The sequence below is a fragment of the Drosophila navojoa genome, chromosome 5, assembly GCF_054131105.1.
Source record: "Drosophila navojoa isolate 15081-1374.11 chromosome 5, UAZ_NAV_1.0, whole genome shotgun sequence".
Lineage (NCBI taxonomy): Eukaryota > Metazoa > Arthropoda > Insecta > Diptera > Drosophilidae > Drosophila > Drosophila navojoa.
The window spans coordinates 10,274,098-10,297,620 of NC_142893.1; the positions used below are offsets into that span (position 1 = coordinate 10,274,098).

The 23,523-nt window shown below is 41.1% G+C and overlaps 8 protein-coding genes across 8 annotated transcripts; 3 read left to right on the forward strand and 5 right to left on the reverse strand.

Annotated features, from left to right (window-relative positions):
* The first annotated feature begins 673 nt into the window (after nt 1-673).
* LOC108654606 (transmembrane protein 223) lies at nt 674-1,623 on the forward strand. Its single transcript, XM_018106079.3, has 2 exons — nt 674-1,211; nt 1,271-1,623. Exons 1-2 carry the CDS (start codon nt 809-811, stop codon nt 1,561-1,563), a joined length of 696 nt encoding a protein of 231 aa, XP_017961568.1. The 5' UTR covers nt 674-808; the 3' UTR covers nt 1,564-1,623.
* Nucleotides 1,559-1,969, reverse strand: Nop10 (Nop10 ribonucleoprotein). The gene is made up of 2 exons (XM_018106082.3): nt 1,829-1,969; nt 1,559-1,771 (listed from the first exon to the last, which is right to left on the reverse strand). Exons 1-2 carry the CDS (start codon nt 1,880-1,882, stop codon nt 1,631-1,633), a joined length of 195 nt encoding a protein of 64 aa, XP_017961571.1. The 5' UTR covers nt 1,883-1,969; the 3' UTR covers nt 1,559-1,630.
* Nucleotides 1,970-2,042: 73 nt separating this feature from the next.
* mms4 (Methyl methanesulfonate sensitivity 4) lies at nt 2,043-3,430 on the forward strand. The gene has a single exon (XM_018106076.3). It carries the CDS (start codon nt 2,140-2,142, stop codon nt 3,058-3,060), a length of 921 nt encoding a protein of 306 aa, XP_017961565.1. The 5' UTR covers nt 2,043-2,139; the 3' UTR covers nt 3,061-3,430.
* On the reverse strand, nt 3,074-4,036 carry LOC108654607 (transmembrane protein 170A). Its single transcript, XM_089260888.1, has one exon. It carries the CDS (start codon nt 4,034-4,036, stop codon nt 3,644-3,646), a length of 393 nt encoding a protein of 130 aa, XP_089117014.1. The 3' UTR covers nt 3,074-3,643.
* An 887-nt stretch (nt 4,037-4,923) lies between these two features.
* On the forward strand, nt 4,924-6,285 carry Yeti (yeti). The gene is made up of 2 exons (XM_018106078.3): nt 4,924-5,902; nt 5,962-6,285. The coding sequence occupies exons 1-2, from the start codon at nt 5,112-5,114 to the stop codon at nt 6,050-6,052; spliced, it is 882 nt and encodes a 293-aa protein (XP_017961567.1). The 5' UTR covers nt 4,924-5,111; the 3' UTR covers nt 6,053-6,285.
* A 158-nt stretch (nt 6,286-6,443) lies between these two features.
* On the reverse strand, nt 6,444-7,087 carry LOC108652753 (sensory neuron membrane protein 1-like). Its single transcript, XM_030384343.2, has 3 exons — nt 6,890-7,087; nt 6,645-6,823; nt 6,444-6,580 (listed from the first exon to the last, which is right to left on the reverse strand). Exons 1-3 carry the CDS (start codon nt 7,028-7,030, stop codon nt 6,448-6,450), a joined length of 453 nt encoding a protein of 150 aa, XP_030240203.2. The 5' UTR covers nt 7,031-7,087; the 3' UTR covers nt 6,444-6,447.
* A 30-nt stretch (nt 7,088-7,117) lies between these two features.
* On the reverse strand, nt 7,118-7,973 carry LOC149091022 (sensory neuron membrane protein 1-like). Its single transcript, XM_089262112.1, has 4 exons — nt 7,893-7,973; nt 7,583-7,837; nt 7,214-7,522; nt 7,118-7,132 (listed from the first exon to the last, which is right to left on the reverse strand). The coding sequence occupies exons 1-4, from the start codon at nt 7,971-7,973 to the stop codon at nt 7,118-7,120; spliced, it is 660 nt and encodes a 219-aa protein (XP_089118238.1).
* Nucleotides 7,974-9,783: 1,810 nt separating this feature from the next.
* On the reverse strand, nt 9,784-21,827 carry LOC108654602 (uncharacterized). The gene is made up of 3 exons (XM_018106075.3): nt 20,694-21,827; nt 10,482-11,096; nt 9,784-10,407 (listed from the first exon to the last, which is right to left on the reverse strand). The coding sequence occupies exons 1-3, from the start codon at nt 21,512-21,514 to the stop codon at nt 10,200-10,202; spliced, it is 1,644 nt and encodes a 547-aa protein (XP_017961564.1). The 5' UTR covers nt 21,515-21,827; the 3' UTR covers nt 9,784-10,199.
* Between the last annotated feature and the right edge of the window lie 1,696 nt (nt 21,828-23,523).

Consider the following 23,523-nt stretch of genomic DNA (forward strand, 5'->3'; position numbering starts at 1 on the left):
GAGCTACGCACACAGACATATAAATTCTCATAATACATGTAGCAAGGGAGAGTGTGTGCGTGCAGGCTCGTCGCGAAAGCATTTTCACTATGAGCACCAACGCTTTCATACCCTTTCCACAAATAATATCGAAAACACATATACAGATTTTGTACGAGCTTGACAAACGGTTTAAATAGTTCGGTATACTCTTCACACAGAAGGGAAGGCATGGGTTCTTGCTGCGAAGAAATTTCAATTTTCGTGAGCTGGCAGCTCAGAGCTGCTGCTTGTGCTCACATGCATACACACATATACACATTTGAGAGAGCAAAGAGCACCGAGAGAGAGAGAGAGAGCAAAGGAAACATTGAGCACAGAGGGATCTTTTGTTCAACCATCGACCATCTCGGTCGAGCGCCAGAAGCAAAATGATTGTGCTCTCGAATATTTTAGTAGCCTGAACCTAAAAGTGAGGAGCCGAGCAAATACGAAGTGGTGTGGGTCGTAATGTCAAAAAAAAAGTGTGCAAAACACTTTACACTACGTGTCCGGTCTATGTGTTCTCTGGTTAGTGGCAATAAGTATTTGTCAAATTTTAATAGTCCATTTACCGAATATCAAATATAGTCATTTTAATATTTGCAAATCTAGTTCACCGCTCCACAGCTTTCGCTTAATGCGGCTATCAGCCCTGGTAATGGGATTCCACAGACCAGTTCGTCCGCGAACGAACTGCAAATAAAACGAAACAAAACAAAAACATCTGTGCGGCTTGTAGGTTAGTTTTGTTTTATAATAAATGCAGTAAACAAAGTTATCAGTTAAAATGAGCAATTTGATCAATTTCGCGCTCAGGCATGGTGCCAGTTACTTAAAAAGACACACACTGCAAAGCCTACGCAGTACGGTGCCAGCAATAACTAGTAAACTGCCGGCTGCAATTGCGCCAATTCGCAGCCAATCGACCAAAGCTGCCTATGATGTGAGCACAAATGTGCCAAAGGATATTATATTGTTCAAATATGAAAATCCGAAATTCTACAAAATGCTAAACTTCTTTGGCCTGTGCCAATTTGTGTTTTGGACGTATTTATCGCATTTTGCATTTACGACGCTGAAAGATGCGCCCGTTGTGGAAAAACCAGGCGAAGAACTGAAATGGTATCAGCGCATAAATCTGGGCGAGAACAAGTATAAGAATGGCATTACTATATGCTGTTTTTTGATAGGTGAGTGGATACGCTATCATATTAAAGACTTCAAAGTATTGAACATGTTTCCTCTTCAGGCTATGGCATTTTGTTTGCCGTTTGGATGTTTACGTTGCGTTCGGTGCGGTTTCTCATTTTACGAAAAGGCGGGGACAGCGTCTCCTTTGTGACCTATGGACCATTTAATCGTAACCGTATTATGACTGTGCCACTGAAGTGCATCTCAGCGGAGGAATCACGTGAAATGGCTCGTGTACAGCTGCCCATTAAGGTCAAGAACAAAGCGCTGTACTATGTACTGGATATGCGGGGCGAGTTCCGTAATCCCCAATTGTTTGACTATACTGCAGGATTAAAGCGTCGTATTTGAAATGTTTTTGTTTTGTTTAATTATAGTTTGTAAATATACATAAGCTAATTTAAACCTAAACTGTGGCTTAATAGATGGGCTCCGGCTTCTGTGTGAGCAACAAACCAAAACGTTTCTTGATGGTAATGCGCTGTCGGGAATATTTGTCCTCAGGTGAAAAACGAGCTGGATGTGCGGACAAGGTGGGGCGACCGTCCTCCGTACGTTTCTGCAAGAGATGGTTACATATCAGTCCCACTATTTATTGCACTTTCACTAAACCTACCTTCAGAGTATAGATGCGCTCACCGTTTTCACCAATTGTGTACATAAGATACATTTTTAATGATTTATAAAAAGTGCGTCTTCTTCACAAGCAAATATAAACACGTGTGGCGTGCAGTGCTGCGCAACGATGAATGCCGCTTATCACATTGAATGGACATTTTAATATCGATACGGGTAGATGCGATAGCTTAAACCTGAGTATCGATATTTAAAAGAAGAATTCTAATTGCTGCTGCTTAACACTGTTTTTGTTTATTTCTATGCGGATTGGCGCTTCAATTTGTTAAAAATTTAAATTAAATAGAGATCATGTCTAATAAAGCTGACAAACTGCTTAAACAGGCTATGCGCGAGCAGCAGAAGCGTATTAGGCCTGGTGAATGTCAGAAGTATGTGCGCATAGTACTAGATCAAGGGCTACTGCGTATTCCCTGGGGCCAGGAGCTGCTTGAAAAAATAAATAATACGGATCTAAAGTATGAAATACGCAGTTTACCTGCACGCAACTGCATTATATGGGAGCGCAATGTCGGCCAACAGACACTTGTGGCGGGCGTCGAGTTAGAAGATGCCTGGCGCATGGAGCAACAGGTTCTGTTGGTCTATACAGAAACGGATTTTCAGCGCGCACTTAAGGATCGCAACTTGAGCTGCATAGGAGCAAAGCTGCATGATGCATTCCCCGCATCCAATTGCCAGTTTACAGTGGTTGTGCCCCGGCTGCGCCAGAGCAAACACAGCCACGAGGCGAATGCATTAATTGAACTACAACTGCTACAGCATTTGCATGTGGAGCAACTGGCTCAACCGCAATGCCAGGAATTGCTATCACTGCTGCAGCGCTACACTAAGGCCATAGCTGAGTTGCCATACAAGCAGCAGCGACAATCGATTCTGGGCAGCTTTAAGAAATACCTGGCCAATGATAACAAACAATGCGTCCGCGTGGAGCAGGGCAATGGCTATGGACGTCTCTGGCAACAGCATTTGAATCGTTTGCCACTGGTTACACTTGAGGTGGCCGAATCCATCATCTCTCAATATCCATGTCCCAAGCGCATGTTTCAGCACTTTGAGGAAGATCCACAGGCAGTGCAAACGTTGGCAGACATCAAAATCAAGCGCAGCAATGGACCACAGCCGCTACAGTCAGAACGAAGGATTGGCAATGTGCTTAGCAATAAGTTGTATACTTTATATACTACCAGGGATCCGAACACCTTAATATAGGGTTCAGTATACATTATATATAATTTAGGCCGTTTATTCAGCTGCTTATTTGGTTTTTGTTTTTACAATCGATCGCTTAGGTGCTTAAATAATAATTATATACAGTTCGCTAGTTCATTTATCTTTATATAATATAGTATATATATATATATTAAAAATCACAATATTTTTTATACGCATTCCCCTCTTAAAAATGTACATCATAATTGTTTAATTAGTTGTTAAGTTCTAGTTTGTAGTATATGCAATCGTGAACAATTTGTTGATAGATATATACTTCGATTTGGCGCGTAGAAAATACTATTTTAAAATTACGAATTTACGAATTGGATTTATATATAAAATAACAATATTGAATTAAATAACAAAATTACTTTGCTTTTTTTTTCGTTTTTGAACTGGATTATGAAGATATTGAATGCGAACTAGAAATACATATTAAATATACATATATATAAGTAAATAATTATTAGCATTAAGAGCTAAATTCACATAAATAATAAAAAAAGAAAACAGAATTTGAGGATGGGCAGGATTTGCGGTGCCATATGCTAGATAGTAGTCAGTCCGTTCGCAACTCTGTCTAGAGCGTGGCCAGAATGCGAAAGAAGCCCAAGCAGGCCGAGAATATGGTCTGTCCGACGCCCCAGAAGAGCGCGTAGATCGGTGACATGGGCAAACTGGAAGCGACGTGGACGAATGCTATGACGGCGCTGCTAATGATCCCGCTGCTAGCGGGCGAGACGAAGCCCATCACCAGAATCAGTATGGAAAAGAAGCGTCCGAATTTGTGGCGCCGGAGCGTCACAAAGGCAACCAAGGCGGCACAGGTATGTATAAATATGGATGAGAAGAGTGCCCACAGAAAGATATGATACCACATCTCACGGAACGTGTTGAGCCTCGACTGTGATCGTAAACCGACCACATCGACTATCGCATCCAGCTCATCGGTATCGTAGGGTTCGGAGTACATGACCAACAGTATCGGCAAGCAGTACGTATATATATAACGATAATCACGTATTCGTAGAATTTTGGCTACAATTGTTGGAAGTATCCTGTGATTGAGTTGAAGTTGTTGTCGTCGTCGTCGTTATTATTATTGTAATAATTTGTTTGGTTGCTAATTATTGCTTTTCCGTTGCAGCGACTCCTCGTTTTGGTCATTTGTAATTTGTTGTTGTCGTTGACTGTTTAATATGCACCTGCTGTAAACTGTAGGTAAAGCACAGCACATTGTTTCCAATTGTATTTAACATTGTCAATAAACCTGCAAATGGAAATATTGTAGGAAAACAAATACGTATTAGTTTTATCGACCTTTTGGCCCATCGCATGGCAACTCACATATACATACACACGCACACGTATGCATATAAGCATATATGCTAGTTGATTTGATCCTGTTACCCGTTCCCGTTCCAGCTAGCGCTCCTAAGTCTAATGTGTTGTCCTGCCCTTGTGCGATGAATAAATATTTTGCTTTGTTTTCGGTTTTGGGACAGGCAAAACTGGAATCGATTAAGAAGGCCACACCAAAAAATCGCACTTCAGCGGCAGTGTTTCACCAACTCCTAGCTAAGCATTTTGCGATTAGCTTTTAAATGCACAGCGTGTTAGTTTGTGATTAGTATTTGCATTGCACAATTGATATACGCTTGATTGATTACTAAAATGTTATGATTAATATTTCTATTTCTTTTTTTTTTTTTTGTATCACTTTAATGCGTTCTGTTTTACATGGTAACGAAGCTGGAACGCTTTGGTAAATGAACCAACCAGATAAGCTCAGCTGTTTCATGACTGTATCGATATACGACTATCGCACAGCTAGCTTAGCTGTGGCATTAATCGGTTGCCGTGTGTCTTTTGAGCTATGTGCATCACTAGTTGGCTCGCGGGCAGCTGACTTTCGCGTTTCGTGCGTGTGTTCAATTTGTGTTTAAGTGTGCGTCTTTAGCCCAGCCGGAAAAAAACTCGATAACTTGCTGAGCAACCTATAGTAGTGATTTTATAATAGTACTAATTAAAAGTAGCTAAATAATAATATGAATAAGGAGGAAGATTATGCCTCAGACAGCGATGAAAGCGACGAGGATTTTTGCCTAGAAAACGAGCAAGATGCGGATTCCGGCGATGAGGAAGAGGAAGAGGACAGCGAAAGCGATTCGGATAACGAAGATGACGCCGAAGAAGGCAGAAAAGCCAGTAAAACAGCAAAAGGCAAAAGGAAAGATAAAGTGAAGAAAAAATTAATAGATACAGGAAATTCCGAGTCGGGCGTCACACGCAGCACACGTCAAACCGAGCCTAAAGCGAGTGGGCGCAAAGTTGCGGAAAAGGATGAATTGGAATCCGATGAGGAAGTGGACAAATCGCGTTCCGATGCGCTCTGGGCTGACTTTCTAGGCGATGTCGGTGCCAGCAGCAAACCCGCTATAAGGCAAGAGGAGAAATCATCACCGGCAAAGCAAGCGCAGAGTCCGCCGAGTAAACCCGTCAAGCCGGCAACAGAGATTCTTGACTTTGCTGGCGAACAAGTGATTGTGGATAAAGGCAATTCCAGTTCCAGCACCAGTTCCAGTTCGAGTGCCAAGGAGAACCAACGGCAGCCGGCATCGCCGCTGACTAAATCGCCAGCTCCGCGCGGCTTCGCTGCCATCAAACGACCCGCCGCCAATGGCGGTGTAGTTGGTGGTGGCTTGGGCTCTCTTCTCAATCAGCTGGGTAAAAAGAAGAAAATGTCGGTGCTGGAAAAGTCGCAACTAGACTGGAAATCCTTCAAGAGCGAAGAAGGCATCGACGAGGAGCTGCAAACACACAACAAAGGCAAAGATGGGTGAGTAATTTGGCCTAACTTATGAAAATCTTGACTGATCGAAGTACACCATTTTGCAGCTACTTGGAACGCCAGGACTTTTTGCAGCGCACCGATCTGAGGCAATTCGAGATCGAGAAAAACTTGCGACAAACGCGACGTCAGAACTAAAAGGAAAACTCATTCTAATCCTCGTACAACATTTTCCACACACACACACACACACACACACACGTTCACGCTCGCACTGTCCACACACACACACACACTCGCAGACGTCTTTTTCGGGTAGTGCGTATCTTATAAGATATAAGATATATAATTTTATATATATATGTATTTATATACTACTGTTCCAACCACTATCGCCTCATCTAATACATTCATCTCGTACTATTTTAAAATGTATAACGCTATAAACACTGAAGAGCAAAGCATATATATTATACCAAGAGATTAAGCGCTGAATGACTGTAATTTCCCATTGGTTGAGGAGAATGCTGAATACCTGTAACATAGACTTGCTTATAGCTGAATAAGGATATAGATGTTATATATATCTCCAACTATTCCTCAACGCTGCAGCCCACGCGTTTGGCATCGCTGCGACTTAGATGAAGGAACAAGCCGCCCAATATGCAGCCCAAGCTACCAAGGCCAATGCAGAGCCATCTAAACCAATTGTTGGCATTCAGCACGCTGTATACAGATAAAGATAAAAGCAGTTAAGAATTATTATTTGAAATACTCTTACTTAACTCACGCAAATATCTTTTTGTGCAGCAGCTGCGTTATCTTTTCATCCAGCTGCAGAGACTCCTCGATCCAGAAGAGTGGCATGGCCAAGGGACGCAGCTGCGCCATGGTGGGCACGTCCTTGACTGGCTTAACTTTCAAGCTGAACTGCAGGCGATTATATACAGAGAGCACTGTGCCAGATAGCTGTAGGACATAAGAATACATAGAGTGTAATAGACAGAGATCTTGTTAGAGTAGTTCTTCACCCACCTGCTCGAAGATCATTGTGCTGGCATGCTTAGCAGCTGTGGGCGAAAGTCCTTCCACTTGCTCGACTTGCTTTGGCTCCGCCTGATAAAAGTGCGGCAAGGATGCCATCAAAGGCGTGCCACTGCAGCGCATTAGGTCCATAGTGCCATCGGCTGGACAATCGCTGGGAAAATCCGTGCAGAAGCAGTGCAAATCCGGTTCCGTCTGGAAAGAGATTTGATCATGATTTTACAGTGAGCTTAACTTCAAAGAGAACCCTTATATATTTTTTAATATATTCTGTTTTCTCCTTCTAAGCGTTCCTCTTGGAGTGATCTCACTTACGCTTGGTGAACCAAAGCTTAGCTCGTATCGTTGAGCTGGCAGCTGGTTGTAATTGGTTTTGCCCATTGCCTTGGGTGTCAGGGAGCGACACAGCTGCGCCGAGTAGCTCCACAGACCGTGCTGTGGTTGCATGAGCGGTGCAAAGATGGTGCCATCTGTGCCGCGCAAGCGATTGCACCTGCTGCCGTTTGTCTCCTGCCACACCTGCAACTGCTCGGCCTCGTTGTAGGCGAGCACTTGGCCCACTGTCAGTTGATTAGAGCCGGAGGTGCGCTGCACCTTAAAGCGTCCGGCATTTGTGTGATTGCCCTGCAGAGGAAAGAGAATGCTGTTGATAGGAAAACTTTTGGCACTTTAACTTGCACTTGCCGCGCCCATCAGGGAGAACTTATAGTGTGTGGCATTCAGGGCCACAGCGCCGGGCACGGCGCCTGCTTGGAACTGCTGGCAAATGGCCTGAGCAGCGGCGTGATCTGAGCCGCAATTGACATCGATGCCAGCATAGAAGAGATCCTTGAACTTAGCTGTTATGAAGGCGCTCTGAGGCTGGAAAATCAAATCCAGGCCCTGGGCAACAGCAGCCTGCACCTCCGCCGGCTGTGCCAGATTGGCAATGCTCAGGAACTAGGCGAGATTGGTTTGCTTAAATATGGAGGACTCAGTTCAATCTTAAGCTCACCTGCAGCAAAGGATGCGGCATGGTTATCAGCTCCTCTCCGCTGAGCCCCAAATCCGGACGAAAATGGAATGTGTTGCGCATATTAAAGCTGACTGCGTTCTCTGCCTCAATATCCACTATATCATATTTGTCTTTCCACTCGCTATATAGAAAGAAATGTTCCTAAATTTTGTCTTTTTGGGCAACTGCTGCTTACTCATAGACAAAGGGACCCACTTCCTCTAGCTGCGGCTTACCACCGGCCTCGATATTCACTGAATTGGTGACATTGAAGACGTAAATCTTAAAGCTGAGCGGAAAAGGCATTTTCTCCCACAGCTGACGCGTCTCACTGCCAGGCTTCAGATTAACACTCTATACATATATTATATACTTTATATAACTCTTTGTTTAATCAGTTCCCAACTCACTCGCTTGATCAGCTGCTTGAAGATCATGGGAAATGCTAGAAATCCAATGAGTGCTCCCAGCAGTACTATCACGAAGGACACTATCATAACCTTAAGGTACATTTTCACCTCGACTGCTGAAACACTTTTGAGCTGTTTATTTTCGTATTGCCCCCATTTAAGGCATTTCGTGTGGCATAATTTGGGAATTTCTAATGTGACTTTCATCAATTTTTAATCGCTCCAACTCCTGGCAGAGCCTCGTAACCCTCAAACTTTTTTGTTATTATGAGTTTTCATATAAACTAAATAAGTTGCGTCTAATTAACAGTTGACCCATTTAATTAATTTTCTTAGAGCCTCTATTAAGTAATTAGTATATTGATTATATGCGGTGGAACTGTAAATTGTATTTAATGCATTAAATTTTTAAAGAAAGTGCAACAGGTGTGAAAATTTGTTTATAGTAGTGCTGCCAGCTTAGCCTGTTTCAGGCTAGATCTAATTTTCTTTTAATAATTGAATGGAATGGCTAAATTCCAAGGCTGACTATGCAGAGATCTAATAATTTTAAATATTAATGTACATATGCTCTTAAGCATATTAATATTTAGCCTTATTAAGCATATATGTATGTATATGCTTGCTTATGTGTATATCTGTCTCTCTCTGTGCCTCCCAGTGCGTCTCTCCTGACGAAGAACTATAGAGGTTCGTTCAAGTTGCCTCTATGTGTGCAGCAGTAGTCGCGTCGTATTTATATAGAACTAACACGAAGCTGGAATCTCTGCAGCAGCAGAGAGTCTTCCCATTGGTCGCTTAAAGCTCGACGGCAACGATCTCTGCCTGGCGCCTGGCTCAACATTTGAGCGCGCCCAAGTACGTGAGTGGAAGTTGCCCTATATAAGGGGCAGCAGCTGTAGCATTTCTTCAGTCGCCCAGGCCTGTTACGTGGGGTCAGTCGTGCAGTGTTGTAAAGTGAAGCATTACGGACGAAGAGGAAATACTTGGCGGGAATATTTGGAGAAAATACTGAGAGCAAATAGTGTGAGGAAATACTTGGAGCAAAGAGAGAGAGCGAATATTTAGAGGACAGGTTGTTTTTGTAACGTTGACATTAAAAGACAGTAAAAAGGTAAGCAATTAATACATAGCTGTGCGTACATATTGTGCGCCAAATTAATATATAATTTTCTATTTATTATTATGATGCGTACAAAATGGCTACTGCAAATAATTATTACTTTCTTTTCTTCCATTTTCTCAACTAGCCAGCTATTCTAGCATTTATTCCTACATTTTAGCCTTTTTCACTCCATTTTTTATCCACAATCCAACTTCGCTGCTCAACAGCTGGCAGCGCTGAATATTTAGCCAAGACAAGAACCTTTTAAGTGCGACTTAGCTCGCTTACAGTGGTGGCCAGAATAAGCATGTCACAGGTGAAGAATAGTAGAAAATATGAAATTTATGCTATAAAAGTCCAATAAAAACATATCTCGTTTCACATTTAGGCCATTTGAAGACATTTATTATTAAATTTGGCATTTGGAATATGATCAACATAACATAGAAAAGCCGCAGGCACTGAGCGTTTGGCTAAAACTGAAAAAAACATGTAAATACTAAGCTATGTATAAACTACATTTATGTATATGTATAGAGGTGTATAGTTAGGACGTTCAGTTATAAATATATATTTATATATATAGGTGTAAATTATATACACTTAAATTCCACTAAGAGAGCAAAAATAAAAACTAAAACTAAATTTGTACAGTTCTCAATATGTTGAAGATACGCAGATCTGAATATGTATGTGTAGATCGTACATAAATATGCATATATGAATATATATAGTTTGTATATGATGAAAATCAGTCGAGATTCAGGAGTGGGAGAGAGATTCGTTCGAGTTCTAATCGAGTTCCACCTCCTTGAAGAGCGTTTGGCTCTCGGCTTCGCGTGTGAGCGGCAGGGCAGCCTGATCCTCGTGCAGCTCGACAATCTCCAGCTCCTTGAAGGACGTTTGGCTGATGGCCTCGCGTGTCACCGGCTCCTCCAGCACCTGTTCGCTGGTGGGCGGCAAGGACATGCCAGCTGAGAGCATGTGCGAAGCTGAAGTGCTACAAAGAGAGAGAGAGAGAGAGGGAGAAATGTTAGTTAACTAATTAAAGTCTTTAATCTCAGTTAGACTTACTTCAAGGAGTAGGTGGAGCGATAGAGCGGCGGCGGCGTATTCATGCGCACCGCTGCATACGCGGCCTGCGGATGAGCGCTGGGATGATAGACGAAGGCGTATTCATTCAGCGACGTCAAGTAGGAGGGCGGCGGGGGTCGGTGCTGAAACTCTGGATAGAGATAGCTGCCCGGCAGCAGGCGATTCGTGCAGTGCGGACTATTGCAGTTCCGGCACGTCTCCATGCGCCGGAAGCAGGGGCAGTCGTCGACATCGTCCGGCAAACTGAGCCGCCAGATGGCGCCCGAAATGACCAGCAGCGAGACGCCAATGCCAATCATCAGCAGCGCCGCGCTCAGATACTGCGTCGAGTGCTCAATCAGCCCAGTGGACCCGAGCACAATGCCGCCCAGGGTGCAGGCAACGCCGCCCAGCGCAAAGATGCCAATGACGAAGGGCAGCGAGGGTCGCGCAAACCATTTGCGAAAACTGTACCCCAACGGCGCACCGCCCAGCTCCACGCCGTCCGCGGCACCGCCACCCGCCATGGCGGACATGTTCAGATTGGTGCCGGCCAAGCTGCTGCCCACATCGCCGCTGCCACCGGCCAGCGGTACAGCCACGTCCAGGAGCGTCCTGTAAGCAGAAGAGAAGAGCGTGCACTGTGAGAAATAGTGGCTAGAAAGGGTTGTTGAAAATAATATATACTTATATGCAGGTAGATGTATGAGAAACAGAGTTGATTGAGAATGTTGATCGATGGGCAGGAGACTTATATAAGATAGAGAAGGGGGTATATACATAGAAGTTAGTTCAGATTACTTGGCATATGGCAATCTTTCTATAAGAAAACGTATATCTATGAAAAAGATTATCACATATTCATTTATATATATAGTTTTATCCGCGTACACTGAGATACATACATATATTTTCTGATATTCCCTATATACCAATTAAATATCTCTTAAATCTCTTCTCACATTTCCAATTGAATTTCTACATACATAAATTTATACATATTTCTCCTATTCCAATTAAATTTCTCTCCCTCTTTATTTCGCTCAGTGCATGAAATTGATCGCTGACTACCTGAGTTCCGTTGAGCTGTTCAGGTAGCTGAGCTCTATTTGCTGCAGCTCACATTACATCATAGCTCCAGGGAGGATCCTTAGCTCAGCCACATGTTACGCGGCCTCAACACGTCCTTTGCACTTGGGCCCAAAAACTAAGCGTACTTTATTCCTACTTGCCCCGCCCCTGTCCCTGCCACTGCCCAGCTCCGAGCTGCTGCGCTTTGTCTGGCTCTCAGATCTATGATTTAGAGAAAAAAAACAAAAACATTTGCTGTCCAGTTTGTGCCTGCATAAATTGTCGAAGGAAAAACAACAAAAATCTTTGAGCTCGACACATTGCACCTGCCTCTGTCCTGACTCAGACCCTCAGATCCTTAGACACACACACACACACACACGCAGATAGATCCCCGGCATGCCCCTCGCTGTGCGTGTGCGTAGCCCATTTGATTTTTAGAACTTGCTTTGGCAGCTGTTTCACATTTGATTTGCTGTTTGGCTTTTGTCTCTGCGTCTGCATTGTATCTTATCTTCTTCTTCTTCTTTTTTGTATCTTTTGGCTGTCAGTCAGACAATGGCAGAGGCAGAGGGACTACCCCTACTATTTGCTTTTACTACATATATTTAAATGCATTGTTCACTTTTTCTCTCTTCTGTTTTAATTGCGTCCAGCGCGCAATATTAAAACTCTATAAAACTATGAAATCGTCTGCTTTAAGGTGTGAAAAGCAAACAAATTTTTGTTTTTTTTTTTTTTTTGTTGCATCGTAAAACCAAAATATGCGCATAAATCAAAAGCTGACGGCCAGGAAGCATTCAACAATAAAAAACAACTTAAAGGAAAGCGTTTGAAAAGCCCTAAAAAAAATTGAAGAGCATAAAATTGGGGTTGTGGTAGGGGCTGGGGCTGATGCTGGAATGGAGACTGAGTGTGACTGAGGCTACGGCTGACGGCGAGTCAAACGCTCGAGATTTCATTTAATTACAAACGCCCAACAGCTGCGGGCGCTGCGAGGCCCCGATCAGCGGCTCCCTCAGACTAATTCAAAGACAAAGCGCGTCACACTCAATTGTACGCAATTTGTCATACGAATCTAAAAAAAAAAATAAATAAAATAGGGCAAGTGGTGTGAAACCCACAGAAAATGCATAAAAAATGTGAAACTATAACATTAATTAGGCTGTTGAGGAAATTGGAATGCTCTACGGCAAAAGAGGGGGAGACTATACATATAGGATATATGATATGATGTGAAGGAATGTGGGGAATAATCTGATTATGAATTACGTTTTAGACAGCTTTAGAGGTAGAGTTAAGAAAGGCCTAGGTGTTGGCTAGCTAATTTAGTTTAAAACTAACTTTTAATATATGTATATCAATAAAGATATATATTTAAATTTTAGTAAATATTTTTATTAAAATAAATTCTTGGAATAAATTAAATAAATTTTATTATTATTTATTAGATATTCTATTATTTTATTTATTATTTATATATATTATATTTATAATTATTAATATATATCAATAAAAATATGTATTTCAATTTTAGAAAATATTTTTATTAAAATAAATTCTTGGAATAAATTAAATAAGTTTTATTATTATTTATTAAATATTTTATTATTTTATTTATTATTTATATTTGTAATATTCATAGAAAAATTGTTTTTAAAAACTTTCTATATCTATCTATTTTTAATAAAATAATCTCAGTTTGAATTACATTTTCAATGATCTTACTTTGATTTATTTGCCAGCAAATTCTTTGTGATGTAATATTTTTTATTTTTATTTAAACCCAATGATATTTGTGATATTTTTATATAATTTCAGCAATTGAAAGAAGTTCACTCAATACAAGTTTTTATATACATTTCTCCGATAAGAACGAGTTTCAGTTGCAAATTAGATAAGTTCAGCTCAGCTGTGCATACAGCTCATATGAATCAGCTATTATATATAATTATATAGAAAAAAATATAATATATATATATATATATTTATATATATATCAAGTCCAACCAACAGCCATGTAATACAAGTCACAGAAAATGAGAAAAAATATAGAAAAAAAAACAAGCTGACTTCACAGTTTATAAACGTAATTGGGGCGTAAAGAGAGACATCAATTTGATATTATATGAAAGCGCAGCTCTTATTAAAAGTTTTTTGCTTTTTTCTGTTTAATAAAAAATATATAAATATATAGATATATAAATATATTTCTGTTGTAAACATTATGTATGTCGCGTATTGCCACACTTATTTATGACATTTGTAAGTTGTCAAAAAAAAAGAGAGAGAAAAAAAAAGAAAAAAAACTGCTGATGTATGCTGTCTGGTCGTACATCACAGAAATGATGGACATACATCGCGTTGGCTCTGCCATAAATTTGATGCAGCTGTACAGAGCATAATTCACTCAAAAGCTTCATTTACAATTTGCAACACGTACGAAATATATATACATATGTATATACATATATATAATAATATGCATGAGTTTGCTCGCTGCATGGCTGCTTTGTATCTGTCAGATACTTTCGTTCTGCCCGGGCCATTACAATGTCTTTAATGATCTTTGGCTAACTGTTTGACATAAAAGTTCGATCATTTGTCAGCTAGATCGTTAGCTAATGAAGCGACACGAGCCACAGCAGACATATAAGATACAAGATACATTTCTATATATGTATATAGTGAGAGCAAAAGATACTTAGATACAATAGTTGTGCCTGCCTCGGCTGCAGTGTGGCACTTGTGACTTATGCGCTTGCATCTCGACACTGCCAGCATTTTTAATGACACCTTTCAGCACACACACACACACGCACGCATCTAATTTATGTGCAAGTGTGTGTGTGTGGCATTTATTGTTATTCGAATATGCTCGCTGCACTCTCGTTGGCTCATAAACATTTCTCAGTTTTGGTTTCGGTTTCTGTTTCTGTCTCTTCGACTCTTAAGCTCAATCAGCGCGCATTGAATTCGAAATGGGGCAGCCAGGCGAGATGCTGCCACAGATAGCTCGCTCACTGTGCTACATGCGGCAAGGCAAGGCAAGGCAAGGTATATGCCATACGAATGGAATGACCATAAACGTGCCGAGAACTGCTCGAATATCGTATATACGGAATATCGTATTCGACTGAAGATCAAATTTAATGGATCTGTCGCAATTCATCGATAAGCTGATTTTATTATTATCAAATGAAGAGATCATTTGAAATATTTGTGTTTTTATGCCAGCTATCTTAGACGATTTTGAATGTTGTCCATCGATGGAGTTATTTCGATATTATGTAAAACATAAATATTTCATTGCCTTTCTAGCTGCGGGCAAGTGTAAATCTTATCAGCTTAAGATACTGAACTGAGCAGGCCTTTTGTTATAGATGTGACAAGCCGGCGTAGGCGTGGCCGAGTCTATAGAGTGTAGAAATTCTTATTCAGCAGCTATAGTCGAGTGGAAGTAGTTCTACTCCATATATTTAATTTCTGATAAGTATTATTATTGTCTGAAATGTTCTCTTGTTGTATATGTGCTAAGAACCTTGAAATGCTTGAGTTCCGAGAGTTTCCTAGTCGGATATCATTGAACCCTTATTTACACATCTTCCAGATCAATTTGACTGTACGACGATTATTGATAAATAATAATTCATATAATGTGGAGTCCCTAAAATCTAATAAAGTAATCTAACATATACTTTCATCTAAACATACGCTTCCATAGTGTAGTTCCCCAAATAAAGTAATTATAAGTCAATCAAAAATATATGCTCTAAGAGCTGACTAAGTGTGGTGCCCCCTTTCGGAGTTCTATGATTATAGGGTATTTCAATTGAAGTTGTTATTGGATTGCGTAGCATAATCTCCGCCGCGACTTCCGTTGCAATTTAACTGTGCTATTGTCTGTGTGCAAGATCCGATTCGAGAGTCGAGACTTGAGACCTGAGACTTTCTTTGCCGCGTCATTAGCCGCAACGAACGCATTAAGCCACTTGCTGCTTGCTGACCCAATTTTCGGCTTTGGGCCTCTAGCAACAGTTGGCTGTCATTAGGCATAATTACTTCCCTAATAGCATTTGCTGCTTTTGGCCAGGTTGGTTTTTGTTACTTCTTTCTATATCTCTCCCCGTCTCTCCCTCTCTCTCTCTCTCTCTGTGCGTACTGTTAAAAACATTTACATTGCGCATGCGTAGCCCAAAACACTTGACCAGCCGGCTCTCAGCAGCTGGGACATAATTAAGAATGCCATTAGAGTAAAAGCCGCCAGCTAAAAGACAATAGAAGCCGTAATTGGGTGCCAAAAAAACAACACCGAAGAAAAAAAAAAACAAAACAAAGTCAAATAGGAAATGCGTAAATGTTATAAAAAAAAAGTCAAGCCACGTCTTGTCTGTACTTAATATATGTAAATGTACTTAAAATGGAAAGAAAAAAATAGAAACACTTTGAAATTAAAAATTTCTCGTTTGAAATTAGCCGCCGCGGCATGTGAGAAAGGCGTCGTCTGAGTCCGAGCCGAATTTCACGTAGTCACAGTACAAAGTATGATTAAAAGTCAATTAGAATTATTAGGCATAAATTTGGAGCTTAGGAGATCCTCCACAGCTGCTGCTGGGCAGAGGAAAACGTTAAGCGGCTTAGGCCATAAATCGCTCTAGCTATTGTTTACAGCTTAACTGGGCCTATGGCCTGACCCAGTCGAGCACGAGCTCATGTGTGTAGGCTACTGTTTGTGTCGTGCCTCCTCCTACTCCGCCTGCCCCCCAGTTTTGTAGAAGTAGAAGAAAAATGATGATGAGCCCGATGCCGTCTAAGAGCTTTAAGAGCCCAGCCTATCATTAAACAGAGCGCACTCTTCAGACACACACAAAGCCAGACAGCCAGCGGTTCTTTTGCTTCTTCTTCTTCTTCATCGACTCCACTCTAATGAATGCCCACATTAAGCTGCACTTAAGCTCGGTTTGAGACATAACTGTACTGCAACTAATGGATTTCTTTAGATATATCTAAAGGTACATATACATATACATATATATCATTAGATATTTTTAAAAAAGCCCTAGCTGTTGAGCTGTCTGCCCGTTGTTAGGCTTAGGGCTGTTTAGCAAATTTGTTTAGCAACCCTTAAGGCTAAGCACTTGAAAAATATTATTAGGCAGCAACTGGAAGTGCGGTAGCTGAAGTTGATTGCCCTATGATCCATTTCATATACACTAACTGTGGCCAAGAACAAAATTTTGTTGAGTATGTAACGGTTATATCTTAATATAGTATATGATATAAGAGTGGTACGAAGTACATCAATCAAATTCCTTAAAATATAATGTCATATAATATATATATATATAAACTAAAAGTATATATTTTAGCTATAATTTAACTTAAGATTCATTATTGAATATATCTTAAGATCCATAAAATAAATGCAAATGCAAAATTATTAAGACTCTTTTATTAATACTTTTTGTTCTGCTCCCTATCTCTGTTTTTTATTTTAACAAAACCAAATTATTTTTAATATATAATGAATAGACTTTAAATGCTGAGCACAAATTAGGTCAAGTTCAAGAACTTTTTAGCCTTAGTCGAACTTTTTGAACTTAAATAACATTTATTTATAAATTACTTGGCCAGTTGAAATATTATATCCTATAAACACGTATTTCAAAGCGTATTCACTCTTCAAGGGTTCAAAGTCTTTCTACATGTTCCAAAAATTTCAAAGTCAATTTTTTGTTGGTCTGCCCTCATGCCTGCATCTGTCTGATAAAATATGCCAGGCCGAACGAAAAAAATAAAGTAAAATTCAATTTTGCTGTAAAGTGTGTGAGGAGGTTTGTGGATTGGGTCCGGTCTTTGGATAGGATTTGGGGTTGCTGTGACAGAGCGCTCGAAGGTAACAGCATTTATTATCAATAAACGCCAAAGGCCATTCAAAAAAGGGGCGAGACACAGCCAAAAATCAACTTTGAGTTATAAAAACGAGAAGAAGCAGAAGTAGAAGCTGGAGATTTGTGAGTAATGAGCATTTTATGGGCTGATGAGTTTCGTAGTGAGTGTGTGTGTGTGTGTGAGTGTGTGCGTGGCACAGATTAAAGACGCAGTTATATGATACTTCGACCGCAGGGACTTTGTGAATGGGGGCAGGTTTGTCTGCTCATTCATCAGGATGTGCGAGGACATAGGATTATAAAGCAGGCCACGCCAAGCCAAGCCGAGCCGAGGCTAGTTAAGTGACGAGCGAGACGACCACAAAACTGAAATTCAACCTGACTATTGATGCGACTTCCTCTGCACACTTTAACTCTCCCTCTCACTCTATCTCTCTCTCTCTCTCCCTTGCTCTGTGGTGTCAAATGACAGCGTCAAGAATGCCGCACTGAAAGGTGAGTTCAAGGAACGCAAAACTCTGTTGAACACAATTCGTGCCAAGGCACTAAAAATATACAACGAAAAAATTTCAATTCGAACTCTAGGCCCAATTTTTTTAACTGTGCACTCAAGCGTTACACTCTCTATCGATTTTTATGTGCACAACAAATACACACAGGGCAGACACATTACATTGTCAAATAGATTGTCACATTATATTGAACTCTCGTTTTTGATTTGTTTAGGCGGGTTTTCTTCTTTTTCTTGCGTTTTTCCTATGAATTGTTTGAGTGTGTGTGTGTGTAACTTGTTGCCAATGTTTGTTTCATATTGAAAATTGATATTTTCTGATATGCAGCACAAACAATTGTTTCAATTAACTCTCAAGTGCTATTTAATGTTGTCATAGATACCCTGGAAACAATTAAAATGGAGTGTTAATGAGTGGCGAGTCTTTATGGAAGGCTGAACTGGGTTTCTCTGGAATATATCTATATATTAGCTTTTCAAATTGTTTTAGTTATAGTTAAGGGTATTCCCTATTTAGACAGCAGTTTGCATTATAGTAGCCTTAATAACACTCGAGATAATTATATATTAGCAAAGCTACTAAATTAGAAATTTTCTCATATTTTTTAATATACCTATTATAAAATTTATTAAATATGTCTCACACATTTTTTTTTAAATCAAAATTTAAGTAATTCTTAAAAATCTTTAAAAGGCATCTTCCAGTCATTCAATCAGACATCTTTTAACATTTTTTAACGCTATCAAAATGCATTTCTGACAGCAAATATTTGACTGCTGCGCGACATAAATGTCATAATTTTTCTCTTTTTATGATCACTGTGGACTCTTGGGCATATAAAAACACATATAATATTTCGATTGGTTTGATAAGGGCATCTTGGGCCTTGGCATCTTGTTAAAGCTTCCAAATTGCTGTCTATCACTTTTTCTTTTTATTTGGACCTCGTGGAGTGTCTCATGTCAATCGTCTCGTTTTTATAGTTCCAGTATTTCCAAATTGGCTTCGTTACGTTTTCCTTGACCCATAGAAAAGGGGGCTTGACTAATACCTAATGCAGGTGTCCATCAAATATTTGTTACTGCCGCCGTATCGAGTGTGGCTAATTGTAAAACTTTACGAAGCATTACGAGAATTTCATGTGTGCTTCTGGTTGGTATTTCGAGTCTTTCTCTTTGAGTTCATTAATCAAAGTCGTTTACTTTAATTAATATTGTTGTTGTTTTTCATGTGTTATTATTTTTAGTTAAAACTTGCCTAAAAATACATTTTTTGGGCTCTTATAACTATGGCAATTAATCAAAGACATTTTCTGTTGTTGTTGTTGTTGGACATGTTCCATGTTCTGTTGGGCTGACAAAATTTATGCGCCACTATTAATTTTTATGCTTCTAGCACAAAATTCCACGAATTGATGAGCAGGGTGGGCATGTGGGAGACTAGCGAGATACCCTGTATATGATTTCTGAGAGTTAAACATTTCTGGGCAGCTATTGCAGCTAAGGGAATTTAAATTTGTTGACTAATTTAAGCACTTTTGATTGGTAAACTCACATGTTATCGATAACATGTATTGCAGGCGTAGGGAGTTATTCTTCAAGCTGATTTTGTATATTTATTGATCTCTTATGAGTAAGACATGATAAAGGCATTTTGGCAATTGGGATTTTTGTAAATAGTTGATCGATAATAGCTTTAACTCTTTATCTATAGTCAAATTTGATTACAACTTTTTTTAGACTTGATTATGAATAAAGATTGTTAATAGCAAATCAGTTGTCGAATATATGAGAATAAATGAAGACAAAATAAACGGGTTTTTGTATATATCGATAAACGATAGTTAACATGCATTAAAGCAGAAACTGCAGACAGACTTCGACTAATTGATAAATAGATAAATTTTTGGTCATTGCAATAGACATATATTCAGTCAGCTATATATGACTTAATCCTGCCTTATCACTTTCTAGCCAATATACCCAATTGCAGTCACTACTACAGGGCATAGGCACAGCTTTTGTGATAATCGCCGAGGCCTTACATGTGACATGTTAAACAGCAGCAGCAGCAGCAGCAGCAGAGCAACAGCAGCAGCAGCAGCGGCAGTTGTGCCCCTCGTAGTGGCAAGTACAAGCGTCTACTCGTATCTTCAGCTTTATGGAATTCCTCTCGTGTGCATATCAATGTCAGTTAATCTGCCCAATAAGGCATAAAGTGGAGTGGCATAGAGAGCCGACTCTCGACTCTCGTCTCTCGACTGTCGAGTGTCGAGTGTGGCTGCCCTTTAAAGACTCGCCAAGCAGCAGCAAATCTCTGCTCCAGTTTCGTCTTTGGCTTGTGCAGGGGGGGAGGGGAAGAGCATTTGCTTGTGCGTGACATGATTTTTGTTGAATGATAAACTTTTATTTCTGGAGCAGCAGAAAGAGAAGCAGGAGTGGGAGGAGGAGTAGGCCTCGCGGCAGCATGCCAATTATAATTTTAAATGCGTCTGTCAAACTTTCGGTTTCAGCGAGACGTCCACATCGAGTGGCTACTGTGGCAGCGCTGCGTCTGACCGGGCGAGGCCAGACAGTAGCCATTTTTAATGGTCACTTCCTGAACGATTGCTCTGTGTGGCTGTCTGCCCTTTGGCTACTGCTGTCATTTTAGCGTCTGGTTTTATGCCACTTTTTATGGCACATTTCGTGCATAAGAAAACGAAAAAACAAAGAGAGAGAGGAGGAAGATGAAGTTACCTGCGCAGATGATGATGACCATGCGGATGGGTCAGACCCATGGGTCGCTGCTGATAGTATTGATGGTATTGCAGCTCGGGATTCGCATTGAGGAAGGGTGAAGTGGCTGCAGCATTGGCCATGGCATTGGCTGCCGCAGCCGCTGCCGCTGCCGCCGCGGCGTTATGATGATGATGATGATGGTCGAGGAAGATGGCCGTGTACTGTGGCGGATAGCTGCCAACAGGTGGCGCTCCATTGGCAGCAACTGTGGCGCCAGCGCCAGCAACTGCAACGGGATTGTTGTTGTTGTTGTTGTTGTTGCATTTGCCTTTGCTACTGCCCTTGGTGTGGGTCTTGCGGCGCGTGCGCTTGCTCTGGCGCGAGTCGGAACGCGAGCAGGCGCTCGTATTGAGCGCTGCTGCTGAGGGCGGTGCAGCGGCGCCAGCTGCAGTCGACGTGAATTGCAGCTCACTGTAGATGCTCGACTCGAGCATGTTGCTCTCGGATGTGGTGCGATTCAAGATGAATTGCTCGAATTCGTTATCCTCCTCCGCCGAGAGGCCACATTGCTGCCGATGCTGCTGCTGTTGTTGTTGTTGTTGCTGCTGCTCTAACAGCGCTGTACATTCGGCAGACATTTCCTCATTTCCATTCGGATGCGCTGCCTCAATGTCATGGCGACTGCGATGGAGGCTGTTGCTGCTCTGACTGGCGCTAATCACAATTTCCGGTATGACAAATGTCGAATTTGGCAGCGGGGGCGGCTGTTGTTTCCTTTGCTCGCTCATGGCGCCCAGCATGGTGCCGTTTTCAAACACAATTGTGGGCGTGGCAGCCATCACTTAATTAGCACAAATTCACTTAGCTCGTTTAGCTCTTAAGCACTACAGATTTATTTTTATATATTTTTTTTTCTTTTCGGGTTCCTAATTGCGCCCTGAATTTATATCATTTTTAGTTTTACACAAATACTTGTTATAGATTTTTCTTCAGCTTATTTTCGTAGCTCGACTTTCGCCTGTACGCGCCAAATTTTTACGCACACGAGTTTCGCAGCAATCAGCTTTTTGCTTGGTGCAACGGATTAAGCTCCTACGCTGCGTGCCTGAACCGTCTCGGTGCGCGTACCGCCAAAAACTGATTTGTATTGTTGATGCGTTTGTTGTGTTTACGGCTTCTGGTTTTTCAACTTCAATCGCTCTCTCGTCCATTCGTTGCTCGCTCTCTTGCTTGGTTTGCTCGTGACGACGCCGACGTCGCTAATGGTTCTCTCTGGCATCAACAACCACCACCGCCACCACCAACACAGTTGACTTGAACTTCGTGCGCTGCATCTCATTGACGACGTCACTAATGCTGCTGCACTCTCAATAGCAACAACAACAGCGGCAGCGCATTGCGCTCACGCACTAACACTAGCAAGAAACACCCTCGCCCTCACACACTCGTTGCAAAGATGTTCGACGAGTTTTCGAGCTCCACAGTTCGTGTGCGTTTGCTCTCCGCTCGTCCTCTCTTTGTTTGCCATGCTTGCTTGTTGTTTATGTTTGGCTCTCCCTCTCTCTCACTCTCTCTCTCTCTATAGTTGCTTTCGTCCAGGAGCGCATCTTTACTTCGGGCGCATTTGTAGTAGGCATTGCATGTTGCTTGAACTCTGCTGCAGTCGCTCCTGTGCCCGTCGCTTCACACTTTTACTAAAAGAACATTTACATGTAAGAACACGCTGTTAGGGCGCCCCTGCTTGGGCCCGCATATGCCACAGCTCTGACTCTGCCTCTGCCTCTGCCTCTGACTCTGCCTCTCTCCCTGGCAACTCACTTTAGAACGAAAAGAAGAAAACATAAAATGAAGCCAAACAAGAACTGTGACCAGGAAGGGACAGCCTGGCTCTCCAAATAAACACCACAAAATCCCAGTGTGCAACGAAAATCTATCTGCAAGATACAGATATACACACACAAAAACGTTTGTGTGTTGAATGCCGCATTACACATTTATATATATATTTTTTTATATTTATTCTTTTTTTGGCGAGGGTGAAATATTGTTATTGTGCTGCAGGAACAGTTTCAGTAAAGTCTACTCCATATAATAGAATATTATTTCTATTATTTTTCTTGTTTATTTCAGCTATTCTTCAGTTTATTTGCAATTGTATCTTTTTGGGTTTTTTTGTTGGCTGTCCTTTCAGGCATTTAATTAAAATGCAACGTAGAACAAATAATATTTGAATTTTTGTTATGCTTCTTGCTCTGTTGGGTCACTTCAGCCTTGGCCCCGACTTGTTGTTGTTGTTGTTGTTGTTGGGAAGTTGTACAGCTTTCTGTTGCAATTCGAGTGGCACTCCATGGAATAAAAGCGAATAGCACAAATATTTGCCATTATTTTGAAGTTACTTTGAGTCTCTCCTGTCGAGGAGGGTCCACACAAATACAAACACAAGCAAAAACACTAAAGCTTTGAAATGTTGATTCAAGACGCATCTTGGCCAAGATTGTGCCTTATTAGCCTAATGGCTATTAAGCTAATAACTCTTGTATCTCAGCCCTCGGCGGACTGAGCTAAGCTCAGCTGAGCGCCACTCGAACTGACATGAAAAGTAAAAGCTAACGTTTCAGCCAATATCAAAGTCACGGCGTCTGCACATTTTAGACAATTACCAATCTGTTCAGACACGCATATGTCTGCCATATAATTTCCGATTTTGTTGCCTGTGTTTTTTTTTTGGCAATAGCCCTGCAGACAAAATGTGGCTTAATCATAAGATACAATACGCTTGCGCAAATTAGCCGAGACTTGTAGCCGAATCGCCAGTTGCTGCAGTCTGACCCTACCCTTTAAAAAGCGA

What these genes read in the sequence shown, in the direction of transcription:
- LOC108654606 (XM_018106079.3), top strand. Translation starts at nt 809, where the DNA reads ATGAGCAATTTGATCAATTTCGCGCTCAGGCATGGTGCCAGTTACTTA. An exon ending in TATATGCTGTTTTTTGATAG is followed by an intron (nt 1,212 to 1,270) that starts GTGAGTGGATAC and finishes TTTCCTCTTCAG; the next exon opens with GCTATGGCATTTTGTTTGCC.
- Nop10 (XM_018106082.3), bottom strand. Translation starts at nt 1,882, where the DNA reads ATGTATCTTATGTACACAATTGGTGAAAACGGTGAGCGCATCTATACT. An exon ending in AGCGCATCTATACTCTGAAG is followed by an intron (nt 1,772 to 1,828) that starts GTAGGTTTAGTG and finishes CATCTCTTGCAG; the next exon opens with AAACGTACGGAGGACGGTCG.
- mms4 (XM_018106076.3), top strand. Translation starts at nt 2,140, where the DNA reads ATGTCTAATAAAGCTGACAAACTGCTTAAACAGGCTATGCGCGAGCAG.
- LOC108654607 (XM_089260888.1), bottom strand. Translation starts at nt 4,036, where the DNA reads ATGTACTCCGAACCCTACGATACCGATGAGCTGGATGCGATAGTCGAT.
- Yeti (XM_018106078.3), top strand. Translation starts at nt 5,112, where the DNA reads ATGAATAAGGAGGAAGATTATGCCTCAGACAGCGATGAAAGCGACGAG. An exon ending in CACAACAAAGGCAAAGATGG is followed by an intron (nt 5,903 to 5,961) that starts GTGAGTAATTTG and finishes ACCATTTTGCAG; the next exon opens with CTACTTGGAACGCCAGGACT.
- LOC108652753 (XM_030384343.2), bottom strand. Translation starts at nt 7,030, where the DNA reads ATGGACCTAATGCGCTGCAGTGGCACGCCTTTGATGGCATCCTTGCCG. An exon ending in GCACAATGATCTTCGAGCAG is followed by an intron (nt 6,824 to 6,889) that starts GTGGGTGAAGAA and finishes TATGTCCTACAG; the next exon opens with CTATCTGGCACAGTGCTCTC. An exon ending in CTGCACAAAAAGATATTTGC is followed by an intron (nt 6,581 to 6,644) that starts GTGAGTTAAGTA and finishes ATCTGTATACAG; the next exon opens with CGTGCTGAATGCCAACAATT.
- LOC149091022 (XM_089262112.1), bottom strand. Translation starts at nt 7,973, where the DNA reads ATGCGCAACACATTCCATTTTCGTCCGGATTTGGGGCTCAGCGGAGAG. An exon ending in TGCCGCATCCTTTGCTGCAG is followed by an intron (nt 7,838 to 7,892) that starts GTGAGCTTAAGA and finishes AATCTCGCCTAG; the next exon opens with TTCCTGAGCATTGCCAATCT. An exon ending in AGTTCTCCCTGATGGGCGCG is followed by an intron (nt 7,523 to 7,582) that starts GCAAGTGCAAGT and finishes TTTCCTCTGCAG; the next exon opens with GGCAATCACACAAATGCCGG.
- LOC108654602 (XM_018106075.3), bottom strand. Translation starts at nt 21,514, where the DNA reads ATGGCTGCCACGCCCACAATTGTGTTTGAAAACGGCACCATGCTGGGC. An exon ending in GGTCATCATCATCTGCGCAG is followed by an intron (nt 11,097 to 20,693) that starts GTAACTTCATCT and finishes TTCTGCTTACAG; the next exon opens with GACGCTCCTGGACGTGGCTG. An exon ending in CGCTCCACCTACTCCTTGAA is followed by an intron (nt 10,408 to 10,481) that starts GTAAGTCTAACT and finishes CTCTCTTTGTAG; the next exon opens with CACTTCAGCTTCGCACATGC.